This window comes from Epinephelus lanceolatus, chromosome 24 (genome assembly GCF_041903045.1).
Source record: "Epinephelus lanceolatus isolate andai-2023 chromosome 24, ASM4190304v1, whole genome shotgun sequence".
NCBI lineage: Eukaryota > Metazoa > Chordata > Actinopteri > Perciformes > Serranidae > Epinephelus > Epinephelus lanceolatus.
In genome coordinates, this window is record NC_135757.1 from 9,086,495 (window position 1) to 9,099,678 (window position 13,184).

The 13,184-nt window shown below is 40.9% G+C and overlaps 1 protein-coding gene across 9 annotated transcripts in view; it reads left to right on the top strand.

Moving 5' to 3' along the window:
- The window catches only part of LOC117250193 (peripheral plasma membrane protein CASK-like), a 54,299-nt gene extending 41,768 nt beyond the window's left edge, over window positions 1–12,531 (top strand). For 3 of the 9 annotated variants that reach the window (XM_033616272.2, XM_033616268.2, XM_033616269.2), the window contains 13 exons: window positions 542–620; window positions 890–975; window positions 1,059–1,127; window positions 1,203–1,271; window positions 2,275–2,310; window positions 2,914–2,952; window positions 3,417–3,613; window positions 4,397–4,512; window positions 5,752–5,832; window positions 9,743–9,823; window positions 9,972–10,174; window positions 10,281–10,364; window positions 12,079–12,531. In XM_033616272.2, the coding sequence (XP_033472163.2) occupies window positions 542–620; window positions 890–975; window positions 1,059–1,127; window positions 1,203–1,271; window positions 2,275–2,310; window positions 2,914–2,952; window positions 3,417–3,613; window positions 4,397–4,512; window positions 5,752–5,832; window positions 9,743–9,823; window positions 9,972–10,174; window positions 10,281–10,364; window positions 12,079–12,255 (1,317 nt within the window). In that variant the 3' untranslated portion in view covers window positions 12,256–12,531. The remainder of the gene's footprint in view (window positions 1–541; window positions 621–889; window positions 976–1,058; window positions 1,128–1,202; window positions 1,272–2,274; window positions 2,311–2,913; window positions 2,953–3,416; window positions 3,614–4,396; window positions 4,513–5,751; window positions 5,833–9,742; window positions 9,824–9,971; window positions 10,175–10,280; window positions 10,365–12,078) is intronic. The other 6 variants (XM_033616273.2, XM_033616274.2, XM_033616277.2 and 3 more) reach the window with 3 other exon arrangements.
- The last annotated feature ends 653 nt before the right edge of the window (window positions 12,532–13,184 follow it).

Below are 13,184 nucleotides of genomic sequence, written 5' to 3' on the forward strand. Positions count from 1 at the left end.
ATAAAAAAGTCATAGTATAGCATGTCGTCCAAAATCATGACAAAAAAGTCATAGTATAGTATGTCGTCCAAAATCGATGGATCGTTACAGCTCTATTGCAGATTGCGCTAAATGAATGAATTTACAATCTCACTTTCTGGCTTTTCATCAAACCAGTTCACTTCTTGAAACATGCTTCTTAAGTGTTTTTATAAGTGATACAAATGATGCTGAAAATTCTCGATGTGAAGCCGTTTTTACAGAACAGTGAGTCATCAGTTGGTCGCCAACCTTGGTGACTAAACACTCTTCTTAACCACTTCACAACAAAGGTATTCCAGTGATTTGTTGTGACGCAGCAGCACAAAGTCCTTCTGCATTGCTGTTAGATGAAAGTAACACAAACTCACATGTGAAACTACCTTACAAATCTCAGTTACTCTTCTGTTACACAGGGACTACCTAAACACAAACTCGCCTTTCACTAATGGATTTTTCTGTCTCGTCGCCCGAGCCAGTTGGTTTGACTTGACAACACCTGACCTCTGTCTGTCTCTTCCAGGGCATCACTCTGAAAATGAATGAACTTAATCACTGTATTGTGGCCCGAATCATGCACGGTGGAATGATTCATCGGCAAGGTATGCATCCTTATCAGACGTGAATATTTATAGGCACATTAATCAGCCATTTTGTCAATCTGATTAGATTAAATCTCAAAATAATATTAATCACAGAGATTATTGAGCAGTAATAGAAAAAACAGTGAAATGTAACTCTTCCTCTCCCCTGAAGTCGTCTCAGTAACCCCTGAGGCTTTTTCCTGGCCTCTGCTTTGTGAGGCGCTGATGTTTCAACGCCCAGGAGCCTCATTTGTAGCCTTTATTAATTCATTATTTCTCCGCTTCAGGGACTCTGCATGTAGGAGATGAGATCCGAGAGATTAATGGCATCAGCGTCGCCAATCAGACAGTAGAGCAGCTCCAAAAGATGCTGGTAAGTCGCACACATCGGACTTTCTTACCCTCATTTTCCGCTCTCTCATGTAACATGCATTTATTTCTCCCTTCCCCACACAGAGGGAGATGAGGGGTAGCATCACCTTCAAGATTGTACCCAGTTACCGGTCCCAGTCCATGTCCTGTGAGGTAGGGACTCAGGAATACACACTTGTAAACATTTTAGGGGGGATGAAATGACTCATTTTGTATTTCCTATTGCAGAAAGAGTCACCTGATGTGTCCCGACAGTCGCCTGCAAACGGTCATGCCAGTGTCACTAGCTCCATCCTGGTGTGTTTCTGACACACACACACACACACACACACACAGTCTTTCACTGAAATAGCAGCAGGCCAGTGAAATGGAGGGGAAAAGCCAGAGAGACCATTTTATTATGCGGTTGGGTTTTCCCTCCAATTTTTGTGACCGCAATATCTTGAGAATGACTTTTCAAATTTGGCACAAATGTCCTCTTCGACTTCATGATAAGGTGAATAGATTTTGGTGGTCAAAAGTCATTGTGACCTTCAATCCATCTCATTCTCATGAATATCCCAAGAAAATGTGTTAAAATGTTGAAAAATGTCGGTCTGTCTCTCCCAAACCCCCAAATTACGTCATCTAATGTCTTGTTTCATACTCACGGCAAAGGGTTTTAGTGTACTGTCACGGCAGAGTGTGTAAAGCTGCTAATATCTGAACGTAAGAAGCTGCAGTAAGAGTATTTTGAGGTACTTTTATTGTACTTTTCCATGAAAAATGACTCAAACCGATTAGTCGACTACTAAAATAGTCACCGATTATTTTAATAGTCGATTAGTCGACTAATCGTGGCAGCCCTAAAGAACACCTTGAGGGAATTTCTTCAGATTAACTGAATTTTGTAGTCAAAGGTCAAGGTCACTGTGACCATGCATTTGTCTCATTCTCATGAATGCAGTCTCTTAAGGAGGCCTGAGGGAGTTTCTTCAAGTTTGGCACAAATGTTCACTTGGACTCAAGAATGAACTGACTAAATTTGGTGGTCAAAGGTACTGCGACCTACCTCACATCGGTAATTCTAGTTTAAGGTGTCTATTTGTTATTGTGATGAAGTTTTAACACAATGACAGCACACTGATAAAAGTTAGTCTTTCATGGGGTACAGTTCATACTACCAAATCATCGTCTTAAAATTAAATCTGGACCAGAATCTGTCGTTTCCAGCTAATTACTTACCATCAAAATCAATTTGATGTTTTTGTTACGTTGCAATCAAATAAAATACTAATACAAAACGTGTCGACCCAACCAGGACCTGCCAGCAACGATCCAGCCCAAAGGCCGTCAGGTGAGGGTTCCTCATTCTCTACACCATGCTTGCACTCCTTTTTATTCAACTGTGTGCTCCACTCTTTGCTTTACAATCTGCCACTGATCTGACAAACTAACACTCATCCCCACAAGTCCAAATCTGCACGTCGGCATTTAGTCAGTCCCATCACATCTATTTTATTTGCATAAAGTTTTGTTCCCCAATGTCAGGCCTGATCTCTCCACGGCTTCGGCCTCGTAAACATTGGAAAGGATTCCTACACAGCTGTATAAAAAAAGTTGATCATTTCCTGGTCGGGAAGATATGACAGTGTGGTCTATCATTTCCTCACTACACTGAAATAAGTATAACAAAAGTTGAAAAGGAAAATGATAGGAACCCTGATGTCTTGGTCATCTTCTGTTCTCATTTGATTTCGGCCATTTTTGTCTGTTTCATAGTGTGTGTATCACAATCTAAGGTCACACACACACACATATATATACATAAATAATGCAAATATAAAATTCTGCATCCAGTTGTGGGTCCCTCATCACACCTCCTTTGTTCATGTCCCCCCGACGTTTTCTACTGCATGATATATGTGTAAGTGTGTATGTGATGCTCTCAACCCTATAGATCTCCAGACCTGCTATCAAGGACAAATTGTCCATCAAGGTAAGACGTCTCTAAGTGGACCCTTCGTAGAAGTAGATCCCAACTCCTCCCACCCCCATCGCAAAGTTGCGGTTTCCCATCATAGTGGTGTCTAGATCCCATGCTAGCTATCAAGGCTTAGTCTGCATACCTGGTTCGTCAGTGGACGTAAAAGGCAACACACAGATGTGGATGTTTGTGCATAAGCTGTCGAGACAAAGGACTCGTGCGTCTTGCTTTTCATTTATCTGAATGTCTGTGCCCCCTCCTGCTTCGGCTCACATGCTCTGCTGTCTTTATCTTTTAACAACAAGCGTCGGCGCAGCATTTCTAACTACTTAATAATCTTGCAGCCAGTCTCCTTATATGTGGCAGCTTGGCCAATCATATTCTTTCCCATATATCCTCCTGTGATCACAACACTGCTGCTCGCCACTGTGTCAGCGCTCAGCATCGTTTTCTTTCTCACTGCTCTGCCCTTATAGATATATGTTCGGGCTCAGTTTGAGTATGACCCCGCGAAAGACGACCTCATCCCGTGCAAGGAGGCGGGCATTCGCTTCCGGGTGGGCGACATCATTCAGATCATCTCCAAGGACGACCACAACTGGTGGCAGGGAAAGCTGGAGAACACCAAGAACGGCACAGCAGGCCTCATCCCCTCGCCTGAGCTACAGGAGTGGTGAGTCAGACACACGACAAACACCAGAACTTTTCAGCTGTATTTCTTGATGTATTCTTGGGCTGTAAGAAAATATTGATACACTTGAGCATTTAGATATATTTTTTATATCACTTTTATACTATACTATGACTTTTTTATCAGGTTTTTTTTTTTTTTGACATACAATACTTTGACTTGTTAAACAACCGGCCTAAGGTGTGAAAGTCCTATGCACTGACCATTCATCCACCACATCTACAGCTCTCCAGAGAATTTATGGCTTTTTATACAATGTAACCTGAGTTTGGTCTTAATCTTTGACTTCTTTTTAATTTAAATTATAAGTTTAGACACATAACACGACAATTTTTTCTCTTGTAATATTACAAGTTTAACACTAAGTATGAGTTAGTGTAGTACGGTGTGAGAGAAAATCATAGGTGAGGAATTAATTGTAGTTTAGTTTTTAGGATATTGAAATGATAAAGAGCACAGAGAGCAAAATACAAGTTTGTGGCTCAGAAGCTTTGGCTGTGGATACAACTGACTGCTCTTTACAACACGTCATAACTTTGGCTGAGAAATCGTTGTAAAGCCAGACACTCCTGCCAGGATTTGAACCTGGCACTTCTATCAGATGTGACAGATGTGTTACCAGTACACCACAGGAGCTCAGTAATAGCTTCACTACAAAGCTCAACCAAGTTGTTTACTTCCTGTTTGTCCTTTCAGATCTTTAGCAGCTGTACTAATGTACTGAATCACACAGGGCATTTTAATCTAAAGTGCATGTCTTGCCAGGCGCGTGGCGTGTATAGCGATGGAGAAGACCAAACAGGAGCAGCAGGCCAGTTGTACCTGGTTTGGCAAGAAGAAGAAACAATACAAAGACAAGTACCTGGCCAAGCACAACGCAGGTAAGCTGACACACATTGTAGCGTACAAATGGTGCAACAGAGCTAAGCTACAGCTTGTAGGGGCCCGTTAGGGGCCCGTAACCACATGTGAAGCATAATCTCACTTACAAGTGATTCTGTAAGGGCATTTAGACACCATTTAACAATATGATGATTAAAGTGGGCATGTGGGGGTAAATAATGACGTTGTTGCACCTCTGTTCAGTTTGTGTAACTGATGCACGCCTGTTGCACTTTCCCTCTGACAGACCTCCTACTTCTGTCTTGATTTTGCCTCGTTTTTCAGTAACTAACAGTGCTGTGATTAACAGCTTTTGATGTCTACAAGTTTTGTTACAGTGTTTTTTGTTCAGTTGTCTTTTTATTAACCCTTCCGCTCCCACCCTTTGTCCATATTTCATGCTGTCTCTTTCCCAATGACATGGCTGCATGTAAGTAACTCCAGACAGCTGACGTCCAGCTTCTGTGTTTTTCTTCCTTCTCTTTCTGCTTTTTCGTCCTTTACCTAATGTCTCCTTGACTTCTGAATGACGGTTGCATTGCTGGGTTTGTTATTAGCAGTGTAATTCAGATTGACTGGATGCTAGTCAGCTTAGAAATGTTCAGCTGGGTTTATATCAGACCAAGGTTAGTGCAAATAAGAAAGCTTTAATACCTTCTCAAGGTATCTGACCTTCATTAGGTCTGCCTGGTGCTTGTTTGAAGGAGCACTTGGTGTACATTATGGCATCATTTCCATAACTCAGTTTTAAATATTAAAAGCCCATCTGATTCCAAGCTTGATTTAAGCCACAGGGACAAAACACTACAGTTAATCTCATTAGCATTGCTTGTGTCCTCTATGATTCGCTGTTAGGTTTGCATATATTTTTTGGGATATTTGCATTCACACTGTTGTGGAATATGTACACTCAGTTGGCAGTTAATTAGGTACATCCATAGACTAATACAGCACTGCAATAAATCACACCTTTGTTTTAGTGTTAGCTTGTGGTGCTGTTTAATTGTATTATTGCCAGAGATATTTAATGTTTTGTCCAAGTGGAAAAACATCTGTCTATTCTGATCTATTGCAGGACTGTTGTATTAGACTTCATTCATAAACTACTGACTGAGTGTATATTTACTTCTTCTTAATTCATGTACAGAGTCACAGATTATTTTTTAATACAACATGATCTACCATGTTTGCCTTTTATAGCTGATGCTATGTTAACCTTATGTTTCTCTGTTCTTCAGTGTTTGACCAATTAGATCTGGTGACGTATGAGGAAGTGGTCAAAGTGCCATCATTCAAAAGGAAAACACTGGTGTTGCTTGGTAAGTGAACAGTTTACACAATATACTATGACCTTTATTTATGACACACGTCACATTACAGCATGTCAAAAAACCCTCAAAAGTCAGAGTTTAGTATGTCATAAAAAAGTCATAGTATGCTGAAAAGAACCACAGTATAGTATATTTTTAAAAAGTCCTATTATTGTGTTGAAAAAGGTGATGTAAGGTGATTTTTTTAAAAATCTATAGTTAGCCATGTGTCTAAAGACACGCGCACACGCACCCTGTTGAATGTAGCAGCAGGGATAGCACAGTGGTGCAGGTCGCCGCCTTTCATGCGGGAGACCGGGGTTCGAATCCGACGCTGCTTCCTCACCCAAAACAATGTGCTACGGCAAGGAGGAGTCAGGACGCCGGGAAATGTGGGGATGTCAGCATCATCCCCCACCTCGACAAATTAGCTTTAAAAGTACAGATTAACTAAGAGTAACGTGCAACACTAGTAAAAATATAGTCTAATACACAGTGGCTAAAAGCGTGAACAAAACAGTTACAGCGTGTCTCCCCAGCTGGGCCATTGCAGAGTGGGGAGGAGGCTTGCGGGGGTGGGGTAGGGAGAGATGAGGTGAGTGGGTACCTACGAAAACTTTTTTTTTTGCTTAGTGCTAGCTCCTACCAACTAACTGCTAAGCTAGTAGCTAATATATGAACTGCTACAACGGTTCAAGGTCGTAACGTAGTAAGCTACATAGCAATTTATTTAGCTACTTTGAAACTTTTTTTAAGCTACGTAAGCAATATGTTGCAGCTACGTAGACAATAGCTACATATTGTTACTAATTAGCAAGATTAGGAAGCTAAGCTAGCTAAGCGTAGCTAAGCAATGACAACAATCTGTGTAGCTAGCTACATAGTTTTTTTTTTTTTTTTAGCTACGTACCTAAGCTAGTAACATTTTTTTTTCTAAGCTAGCATCTAACTAGCAACGTGTTGCTAAAAAGTTTTCGTAGGTACCCACTCACCTCATCTCTCCCTACCCCACCCCCGCAAGCCTCCTCCCCACTCTGCAATGGCCCAGCTGGGGAGACACGCTGTAACTGTTTTGTTCACGCTTTTAGCCACTGTGTATTAGACTATATTTTTACTAGTGTTGCACGTTACTCTTAGTTAATCTGTACTTTTAAAGCTAATTTGTCGAGGTGGGGGATGATGCTGACATCCCCACATTTCCCGGCGTCCTGACTCCTCCTTGCCGTAGCACATTGTTTTGGGTGAGGAAGCAGCGTCGGATTCGAACCCCGGTCTCCCGCATGAAAGGCGGCGACCTGCACCACTGTGCTATCCCTGCTGCTACATTCAACAGGGTGCGTGTGCGCGTGTCTTTAGACACATGGCTAACTATAGATTTTAAAAAAAAAAAATTCACCTTTTTCAACACACTACACTTTGACTTTTTCTGACATGCTTTACGCTTACTCTTAAATTTTTTCTTAACATTATAATATGACTTTTTAAAAATATACTATACTGTGCTTCTTTTCAGCATACTATACTTTGACTTTTCTTAGACATGCTACATGCGACTTTCTTCCCCCCTTATTCTTGACACTGACTTTGAGCTGTTGGTTGTTGTTTTTTTTTTTAAATACCGTAATATGACTTTTTTACATTTCTTTACATGTTGAGTTTTTTTTCCCCAAAATTTATTTTCAATATTCTATACTAAAATCTTTTTTGACACTGCTATGAAATTTTTTTAGCAGTGTAGTCATATTAAAAGTTGATGGTACAGCATGTACATACTATATATGCCATAAAAAAATGATGGGGCGATCCTCAGCTGCTCTATAAGAAGATGATAATACAGATGTTAAAAGCCCCCAGAAAGTCTTTTAAAAACACAGGGTAGTATGCGATAAATAAATAACTAACTCAAAGAACTCAAAGTATAGCATGCCATGTTACAGTTACACAATAATATGCCATAAAAATAAGTCACAGTATAGTAAACTATAAGGACAAATATTATATGACAAAGTAGTTCAAGTGAGCACTTTAAAGTCTTCCCACTATATTTCCTCACCAAACCACTAAGGATATTGTCAATAGGTCTGAGGTGTACCTCGGTTTTATGGTGCTGTTTGATTCAACTTCTTCCAGATGATTTCTGACGCTCTGGATTTTCATAGGGTTGCTGCTGGTCTCAGCCTTGAAGCCCCACAAACTCTCCAACACCTCATCTGTACACAGTGACATTAAAGAACAACTTCAGAATTTTCAAGTCTATTTTCATACAGTACTCAAATGCCCAAATGTGAATTGAATGAGTTATGGCTATGAGCAATACCTTTGTAGCACAACTACACTGTAACAAATAGCATTTTGAGGAAGCCATAATGAAGATTTCTGTAAGCCAGGAGGCTTAACATGAAGAAGCTGATACAAAGGGTTTACCTGTACACAAGAAACTGGGACAGTTACAGATGATAGACACTATTTGTAAGAACCAATGGGTCATGAAAGCATCTCAGTGAGAGCTAACCAAGGCTGAAGTATTTAAGGGTATCGAGTCATGGTGGATGAACTGAAACAGCTACTGAGCTTGCTGCAGATTAAAAACCAGAACAAAGTGAATATTTTACATGGAGGATGTAGCCAGGATTTGGAGTAAGCCAAGCTGCCAAAATCGAATATCTCACTGGTGAAACAAAGATCTGAGAGAGATTCAAAGATTATTCAACCATCAGGGGCCCTTGGTGGGATGCATGGGACATTAAAAATGATAGGGATATTGTCCAGGAGATCAAAGACAAAACGTGCTCCCTTCACAGAAACTGCTGTCCTTTTTATACACTGACCAGCCAAAACATTAAAACCACTGACAGGTGTGATGATGACTGATGTGAACAACACTGACAATCTTGTTACAGTGCAATGTTCTGTTGGGAAACCTTTGGTTCTGATATTCATGTGGATGCCACCTGACACGCTCCACCCACCTAAACACCAGTGTAGACCAGGCGCCCCCCAGCAGGAAAATGCACCATGCCACACCACAAAAACTGCTCAGGGGTGGTCCGAGGAACGTGACAAAGAGCTCAAGGCGTCGACCTGGCCTCCAAATTCCCCAGATCCCCATCTAATCAAGCATCAGTGGGTCGTGCTGGTACCCCACCTGACAACCCACAGGACTCAAAAGATCTGATGGTAACGCCCTGGTGTCAGACACTACACGACACCCTCCAGAGGTACCAGCATGTCCCTCAAATGTTTGATCAAGTTGGGATCTGGGGTATTTGGAGGTCAGGTTTACGCCTTGAGCTCTTTGTCCTGTTCCTCGGGTCATTCCTGAGCAGTTTTTGTGATGTGGCATGGTGCATTGTCTTGGTGGGGGGCCGTTGCCATGAGGGGGTTTACTTGGTCTGCAATGGTGTTTGGGTGGGTGGAACACATCAAGTAGCATCCACATGAATGTCAGAACCCAAGATTACCCAAGGGAACACTGTACTGTAACAAGATCATCAGTGTTGTTCACTTCACCACAAAGTGCATCATTTACCAGTATCTCCACGAAGGAAGCTGTTATGGTCATTAAATGGTGGCTACCAAAGGATCCCAGCTGGCAGGATAGAACCAACCTCTGCTCATCCAACCACTGGACTTTTACTATCACAGTTTAATTTACACTTTTTTAACAAGCAACTGAGGGAACATCCATGACATCACTGAATGAACACCAGAGCAACACCTGACATAGCATCAACTGGAAGGGCTAGAGAACATCAAGACACCGAAGACCACAACAGAACAGTCATAGGGGTCACGATCTCCCCCCATTTATACGACCACCTGTTCCCACATGACGACAGACTACATGCATCTAAAGCTACTGAGTCGTAGTTAAGAGTGTCTGTTAATTCAGTCGTCCCTGCCGTCTCTTTTCATTCAGGTGCACATGGAGTTGGAAGGAGGCACATCAAGAACACACTCATCACCAAACATCCTGACCGCTTCGCCTACCCCATCCCTCGTAAGCAGCCACACACTGACATGACAACTACACAAATTAACACAACAACTAGGGATGTTCCTGGCGACTAATTTCCACGAGTTGACGAGTCAAAACACTCATTAAATTGTGCCAAATTTGATGTACTGTGGTTTCCATCTCTCCTCAGACACGACTCGGCCTCCTAAGAAGGATGAGGAGAACGGGAAGAACTACTACTTTGTGTCTCACGACCAGATGATGCAGGACATCAGTAACAACGACTACCTGGAGTACGGCAGCCACGAGGACGCCATGTATGGAACCAGGCTGGAGACCATCAGGCAGATCCATGCACAGGGCATGATCTCCATCCTGGATGTTGAACCACAGGTAACAAACCAGTCCTGGAGTTACCAACATCTTAAACATCTGGTGATAGTTACTGGTCAGTTTGGATAAAGAACTACAAGAAGTCTCTCTCTTTCTCTGTCACCAGGCACTAAAGATCCTCAGGACAGCTGAGTTTGCTCCCTATGTTGTCTTCATCGCAGCTCCCACTGTCACCCCAGGCATGACTGAGGTACTGTCACAAATACTTTGCTTCCTCCTGCTAAAGTTTATTTGCACGTACTAACTCTCAGTCTAACTGCAGTCACTTGAGTCTGAATTTGGACACTTTCCAAACCTGTTAATCAACATGCAATGTCTCACTGTATGTAAACCTTCATTTCTGTCACCACGTTTTGCTTTGCTCTGCGTTTTCTGCATGTGTCTTGTATGCTTTAAGCATGTCTGTATTTTCTTTGGCATGCCTGTTTTCATGTGCAAGATGCCAAAGTGGTGCAGGAAGCTGCCTGTAAGTACTGGTCACATGGTGTGGAAAGTGTAGAAGGCATGTGTGGCCTGTGTGTTGGTGTAGCTCCAATAGTTGTCTAGTTGTGTTCTCCCTTATTCCTCCAATCCCTCTAATAATCCTCCTAATTGTGTGTTTTCTCAGTGGTGCATCTTCATTTCTGACTTCATGCATCATTGTCTCCTCTGGCCCAACCCTACCCTCTGTTTTATTTTTACTCTCCTCCTGTGTCCTGGGTGATTCGGGGAATTATTTATTTCATTATTACCTGTTATCAGATCAATATCACAAACCAGACTGCAGTTATTGTCCTTAATTTCAGGCCTGCATTGGTGGTCTATGTAGCATCAAAGGAGATAAGTTTGTTACCACAAGTTATGCTTTCTTAACAAAACAGTGTCACTTACTATTAGAATGAGATTATATTACTGGTGTTACTATTTCAAAAATTTAACTGTACTATGAATTATTTAATGGCATTATCTGATTTTTTTTTTAATGACATACTACATAATTTATATATATAAACTTCTTTAATGGCATTTTTATTAAATACTATACTATGACTTTTTTTCTTACATTTTTAATGGAGTTTTTAAGACACTGCACTTTTTTGAGGCATATAATAACAGCATTTTAAATAACATATTTTTTTTTTTCTTACATTTTTATTGGAGTTTTTAAGACACTACATTTTTAAAAAAAGTTAAGGCATATAATAGCATTTTTAAATTACAATTTATATAACTTTTCATTTCTAATGGAGTTTTTAAGACACTTTTTCAAGTGAATTTTAAGGCATATAATTGCATTTTTAAATGACAAATTTCTTTCTCATATTTTTAATGGAGCTTTTAAAACACACTACACTTTTTTTTTTTTAAAAAAAAAATATGGTATATAATAGCATTTTTAAATGACGTACTATACAAAAGATTTTCTTACATTTTTAATGGAGTTTTTGAGACTTTTTTTTTTTTAGCATTTTTAAATGACATATATACATTTTTTCTTACATTTTTAGAGGAGTTTTTACTACACTTTTTAAAAAAAGGTTTTTGTATGATACTGTACTATGACTTTTTTAATGGCATTTTCTGTTTTTTTTTTATGACAGTATATTAAGACTTTTTTCCTTTTTAATTTTTATGATGTACTATATTATACTATACTATTGCTTCACTCACTATTACTATTTGTAATGATATTTTCTTCATGGTATTTATTATAACATACATAAATCTCTTGTAGTATAAAACGTTGCAAATGATCTAAGTCAGTAACAGCCGTTACACAACAAATGCGACTCTGTTATTCTAAACGTGTGAATTAAAGTCTGCACATACAGAACCAGACCACAAATGCAGCCTGGAGCACATCACATGTGACAAACAGCCATTAAACCCCGTCTCTCTTTTTTTTCTCTCAATCCCCCCCTCAGGACGACTCTCTGCAGCGGCTCCAGAAGGAATCAGAGATGCTGCAGGGGACCTACGCTCACTACTTTGACCAGACCATCATTAACAATGAGATTGATGACACCATCCGACTGCTGGAGGAGGCCGTAGACCTGGTGTCCACCACCTCTCAGTGGGTCCCCGTCTCCTGGGTCTACTGACATACACTCAACATGAATGAGCTCATCACCCTGAACGATCCATCTCTGATCCAACACAGATGCTAAACTTGGGTCAAAGCCCCTCGAATCACGTCTCTCTCATCAGAATCACGCATCTCTGTAGATAAACTGTTGTTGAAAAAGAGGGAAACACTAATGACTCTGACGCATCACTACAGAGACTTCATCCTGCCCCGCCCCCTTTTTCTCAACAGCCTCAAAGGCATATTGTTGTGTACATATATACATATATATATATAAATGATAAAACACTAAGTGAATATGGTTCTGTCCTAGTTGAAGGGTGGGGAGTGGAGGGGCAGTGTGGTAGATATTTTGTACTTTTCTTTTGTAATTGATGGATGGGTGGTAATATTGGAAAGGCAATAGTGAGCATGACCATAAAGCAGTCTTATGTGGGTGCCTGTGTGTGTGTTGACCTTTTAAGGCACCTCTTGTGGTACTCTGTGTCCTCCTCCCTGACGTCCCCCTAATTTCCTCGGCCTCTGTGACGAACACGCCGAACTTTAAAAGCACATTAGAAGCTGCTATAGTGGCAACAAGTAACTCCCTCAGCTCCAAATGCAAGTTTGAGTGAAGCAGAAAGCACAGGAAACTTGGCAGTTTCTTTCTTCCTCGCCCTCCCCTGCCCTTTATTTATTTCTCTGGCCCTCTGTGCCTGTCAGTCTGTTGAAGGAGCACACTGCATCCCTCTACGCTGTCTCTGTGTGTTGCTGTAGCCTATTGTACCATGCTTCTCTTCCCAACCTCCCATGGTCTTTGTTTACATCTCGGTTTGCACAAAATGGACAATGAATAAGACGTGTACTGCATCTCGTCACCTCATCGTTTATATTTGGGCTGTCTTCACCCCTCTCCCTCCATACATGAAATCAGTGGACGTGGAATATCGTTCTTGGGGCGTGATC